We start from the raw sequence: 5,000 nt of genomic DNA, 5'->3' as shown, positions 1-5,000 counted from the left end.
ACACACACACACATATATACACACATACACACACATACACACACATATACACACACACACACACACACACACACATATATATATATATACACACACACACACACACATATATACACACACACACACACACACACATATATATATATACACACACACACACACACACACACACACATATATACACACACACACACACACACACACACATATATACACACACACACACACACACATATATATATATATACACACACACACACACACACACACACACACACACATATATACACACACACACACACACACACACACATATATACACACACACACACACACATATATACACACACACACACACACACTTTAGAGAAACAGCCCAGACCGGAAATACAAACACAACGAATACTACAGAAACAATAAACTGCTCAGCCACACCCGCTCCAGAGACCACATCACCCCCGTCCTCCGTGACCTGCACTGGCTCCCCATCACTCACCGCATACAGTTTAAAATCCTCCTCCTCACACACAAAGCACTAAATAACCTGGCCCCACCTTACCTCACTGACCTGCTTCATCACCACACCCCCTCCCGTGACCTCCGCTCATCTAAAGGAAACATCCTCTCCCCACCTACACGGACCAAGTACCGAACCTGGGGAGACGGAACCTTCTCCATCTCTGCCCCCTCCCTCTGGAACTCACTCCCCAAACCATCTGTTCCTGCACTCACCTCCCAACTTTCAAGACCATGCTCAAAACTCCCCTTTTTAAATACATAACTTCTTCTTTCCCTTCTTCTCTTTCTGTTTCTCTGTCTTTATTTTGCTGTTTTTAACTGAACACTGATTTTTACATATAAAGAGCCTTTGAGCTCCTGTAAAAGCGCTTACAAATAAAATGTATTATTATTATTACAGAATAAAAGACTTTAAGTCGTTCAATAGAAGCTGACGTCATGATGAACAGGTGAGTGACTGACATTAATAGACGCTGACGTCATAATGAACAGGTGAGTTACTTACTTTAGTAGAAGCTGACGTCATGATGAAGATCTCTGAATGTTTATTTAAGCTGCCGCTAACATGCTAACACAGCAGCTAACATGTGTAGCATATGTGTAGCTAGTTAACGCTAGCAGAGTATCTTAAATTAACGTTTTAATATCTGAACCTGAACACGTCCAAAATCGTCCAAACAGTCCGCTAAATAACCCGGAAGAGTCCGCTAAATAACCCGGAAGAGTCCGCTAAATAACCCGGAACAGTTTGATCAGCTATAACAGCAGCTTCGTTAGCTTAGCCGTTAGCTTAGCCGTTAGCTTAGCCGCAGATAGCAGAGACTTCAAGCAGCGCACTGGGCACAACGCTGTTGCGTTCAGGCACCCTCGTAATCCCGATAATCAGTAATTATTTGATTTTTTTTTTTAAAAATACTTTATTCTATTGTGAGAAATTCTCGTGCACAACATGTCGAGGAGTGAGACAGAAGTGAACATACTGTTAGTGACATTTACTGGGCTAAAGATGGACAAATCATCAAACAACGACAAGCTAAAGAAAATGACTTATATCGAGTTGATTGGGGTTAAATAAATTAAAATGATACTCAAAGTGAACCCTTCAGATCACAATCAGAAACAATCTGTTAGTGCCCGGATGTATCACAGTCGCGTGACTCACAAAATGATCTGTTCAGATTACGTTTCCTGAATCCGACAGCACCTGAAGTATCACACAGACTGTGTGTGCGCGTGCGTGTGTGTGTACCTGTCACCTGACTGAGCAGGTGACAGGCACGTGACCAGTAAAGACTCAGCAGTAAGTTTGAGTTAAATGAAGAAAGTTGGAGAAGTTGGAGGACGATGCGCGGGCTGATCTGTGGACCCAAACTGTCCGCGTGCGGGCTCGTGCTGAGTGTGTGGGGGGTCATCATGCTGGTGAGAGCTGGTGTTACAGTGGAAAGTGTGACCGTGTTAAATGATGACTGTCTGAATGAGTCCGTGTTTATCTGCTGTAACGTGTCTGAAGTCTCCAGTTAACACGGTCACCGTTTACAGCGTAACACCGCCTGTTCAAGAACAGCTGTTCCATGAACTCAGGTGTAGAAGAAGTGACGTCACGTGTTTTATGATGAACTCAGCAGGAGCTTTTTTTAGTTTTAACATGTTTAAAAGTGGAGATTTGTCTTCTGGATGTTTTAAACAGTTAAAAAATGAAAAAGTTCAACATTTGATCCAAAACGAGTTTCAGTCTTTAAAGTTAAAGGTCATTAAAGGTCAAATACCTTTAGCCTCTGTGTCCCTCCTCTTCCTCAGTCCATGTTGGGGATTTTCTTCATCACTCACTCGGCGGTGCTGATCGAAGACGTGCCGTTTGAAGAGGCCGACATTCACCAGGAGTAAGTATGTGTTGACCTTTGACCCTGAGCGGGGTCACTTTATGACATCACACAGGTGTGTTGTTTTACGCCTGTGTTTTCTCCCGTCAGTAATCCTCAGAAGATCTACGAGCTCTACGATAAAGTCGGGTATAACTGCATCATCGCCGCCGCCATCTACGTCTTCTTTGGAGCGTTTTCCTTCTGCCAGATGAAGCTGAACAAGCGGAAGGTCGCTCCGACTTATTACACCAACATTGTTATTCTCATCTTCTGATCGGAGCTGGTCGAGGGTTTGACCGTGTTCTTCTGCTGTTGTTCTGTAGGATTACCTGGTGCATTAGCGCCCCCTGCTGGCCTGGAGGCCGAGCGCTGAGTGAGCGGATCAAAAGATGAAGATTGTTCGGCTGACCCTCCGAGGACAGAAACAAGCTGTAACACTGTTTCTGATAAACGCCAGTCAAAAGCTGTGATTTATTTTACTTTGATGTTTCATGTGATTTAAACGTTGATTTCGTTTTCACAGTTTCAAACAATAAAACGTTCCTGAAGTTAAACAGTGTTTTATTTATCGGCTGGTTCTTTAGAATCAAGTCTGACGTTTAAAGTTCAGCTATTAAAACTCTTTATTTACCTTCAGCGACCAGCAGGGGGCGCCTTCTATCCAAGTGGCCCCTGATGGCAGCGTTGTAGTCAGAGGCGCTGCAGAAGGCCGCTTGGGGCCCCAGCCAACACGGGCCCTCAGCCAACACGGGCCACAGCCTATACGGGGCCCCCAGCCAACACGGGCCCCCAGCCAACACGGGCCACAGCCTATACGGGGCCCCCAGCCAACAAGGGCCCCCCGCCAACACGGGGCCCCAGCCAACACGGGCCCCAGCCTATACGGGGCCCCCAGCCAACACGGGCCCCCCCGCCAACACGGGGCCCCAGCCAACACGGGCCCCACAGCCAACACGGGGCCCCAGCCAACACGGGCCCCCAGCCAACACGGGGCCCCAGCCTATACGGGGCCCGACCACAGCAGTGGCTCAGAATGTTCAAAGAGTGAAACCCCCCTAAGGTGGCCCCGTCCGACAGCGGCCCCTGAAAACCATGGGAGGCGTATAAAAACTGTACAAAGCTTATAAAACATCAGTGACTGTCGTCTAACAGGCCGGACGCCGCTCGTACAGGTTCTGTTGTCGGCCAATCAGCTTCGTGTTTTTATTAGATTTGAACCCCAAAAACCCACGAAACATGTTTCATATAAACTTTATTAATAATCTGATTAAAAAAACCCAGAGATAAATGACGTCATCTTTAAACAGAGAGTACAGATACATGACCATATTTGGAAAAGGGGAGGAGCTGGAGACGAACGATGACTGTATGGCGTTTATATGGTGATGCTGTTCTCAATGCGGCTCGGCAGCAGGTACAGGTACTGAAGCTCCGCCCCTTCATTCTCACTCCAAATCTGCTCCTCGATCTCCTTCAGCTCCGACCTGAACCTGTCAATCACCTGCTGGACCCGCCCCTCAGTGAAGTGCTTCTCGGTGTACTGACCCAGAGGGATCTACAGGAGAAGGAGGAGCTTTTATTTTGAAGGCACACAGGAGGAAGTGTTTCCTTGATCACTTTGAGTGGCTCTGATCAATACTGCAGAATCAGCTTCATGAGACAGAAGAGAAACCAGCAAAGACTCACAGCGTCCGGCTGAGCTCGGCCCAGGTGCCAGGTGATCGCCATCTCAACACACGATTGGCTCACATCAGGGAGGGAGTCCATGATCATCTCCATGGTAACAGCATCCTTGTCTGTGGGTGGGGGGTGTCTCATGGTGCAGGGGGTGTTTGGGACCCAGGCACACCAGTCAAACTTTAGACACCCCGACAGAGAGAGAGAGTGGGCGAGAGAGACAAGGAGAGAAAGAGTGGGCGAGAGAAACAAGGAGAGAAAGAGTGGGCGAGAGAGACAAGGAGAGAAAGAGTGGGCGAGAGAAACAAGGAGAGAAAGAGTGGGCGAGAGAGACAAGGAGAGAAAGAGTGGGCGAGAGAAACAAGGAGAGAAAGAGTGGGCGAGAGAGACAAGGAGAGAAAGAGTGGGCGAGAGAGACAAGGAGAGAGAGAGAGGGACAGGGTGAGCGAGAGAGGGAGGGAGAGAGTGGGCGAGAGAGACAAGGAGAGAAAGAGTGGGCGAGAGAAACAAGGAGAGAGAGGGACAGGGTGAGCGAGAGAGGGAGGGAGAGAGTGGGCAAGAGAGACAAGGAGAGAGAGGGACAGGGTGGGCGAGAGAGGGAGGGAGAGAGTGAGCGAGAGAGACAAGGAGAGAGAGGGACAGGGTGAGCGAGAGAGGGAGGGAGAGAGTGAGCGAGAGAGACAAGGAGAGAGAGGGACAGGGTGAGAGGGAGAGAGTGGGCGAGAGAGACAAGGAGAGAAAGAGTGGGCGAGAGAAACAAGGAGAGAAAGAGTGGGCAAGAGAGACAAGGAGAGAAAGAGTGGGCGAGAGAAACAAGGAGAGAAAGAGTGGGCGAGAGAAACAAGGAGAGAGAGGGACAGGGTGAGGGAAAGAGACAAGGAGAGAGAGAGTGGGCGAGAGAGACAAGGAGAGAGAGGGACAGGGTGAGGGAGAGAGACAAGG

The 5,000-nt window shown here is 48.4% G+C and overlaps 3 protein-coding genes across 5 annotated transcripts in view; 1 reads left to right on the top strand and 2 right to left on the bottom strand.

The window, feature by feature from the left end:
* LOC306841999 (BPTF-associated chromatin complex component 1) overlaps positions 1–2,373 on the bottom strand; it is a 5,623-nt gene extending 3,250 nt beyond the window's left edge. The window contains exon 1 of one of the 2 annotated variants that reach the window (XM_079373392.1): positions 2,286–2,373. Coding sequence is in view for 1 of the 2 variants with exons in the window: in XM_079373391.1 (XP_079229517.1) it covers positions 1,025–1,045 (21 nt within the window). In the remaining variant the exon portion in view is untranslated. Of the gene's footprint in view, positions 1–1,024; positions 1,299–2,285 lie in introns of those variants that run through there. The other variant, XM_079373391.1, reaches the window with a different exon arrangement.
* Positions 929–2,935, top strand: rnaseka (ribonuclease, RNase K a). Of its 2 annotated transcripts, XM_079373394.1 has the most exons (5): positions 929–968; positions 1,788–1,938; positions 2,317–2,399; positions 2,490–2,610; positions 2,705–2,935. In XM_079373394.1, exons 2-5 carry the CDS (start codon positions 1,864–1,866, stop codon positions 2,720–2,722), a joined length of 297 nt encoding a protein of 98 aa, XP_079229520.1. In that variant the 5' UTR covers positions 929–968; positions 1,788–1,863; the 3' UTR covers positions 2,723–2,935. The 2 variants fall into 2 exon arrangements, with proteins under 2 accessions (XP_079229520.1, XP_079229519.1); XM_079373393.1 differs by lacking the exon at positions 929–968 and having other exon boundaries at positions 1,656–1,938.
* A 683-nt stretch (positions 2,936–3,618) lies between these two features.
* The window catches only part of alox12 (arachidonate 12-lipoxygenase), a 20,053-nt gene continuing 18,671 nt past the window's right edge, over positions 3,619–5,000 (bottom strand). Inside the window, exons 14-15 of the mRNA XM_079373396.1 lie at positions 4,068–4,238; positions 3,619–3,936 (exon numbers count right to left, since the gene is read on the bottom strand). Of these exons, the coding sequence (XP_079229522.1) occupies positions 3,757–3,936; positions 4,068–4,238 (351 nt within the window). The 3' untranslated portion in view covers positions 3,619–3,756. The remainder of the gene's footprint in view (positions 3,937–4,067; positions 4,239–5,000) is intronic.

This window comes from Symphodus melops (assembly GCF_947650265.1).
Source record: "Symphodus melops genome assembly, contig: SUPER_20_unloc_3, whole genome shotgun sequence".
NCBI lineage: Eukaryota > Metazoa > Chordata > Actinopteri > Labriformes > Labridae > Symphodus > Symphodus melops.
Note: the sequence above shows the minus strand (reverse complement) of the source record. Positions and strands in the feature narration are given on the sequence as shown.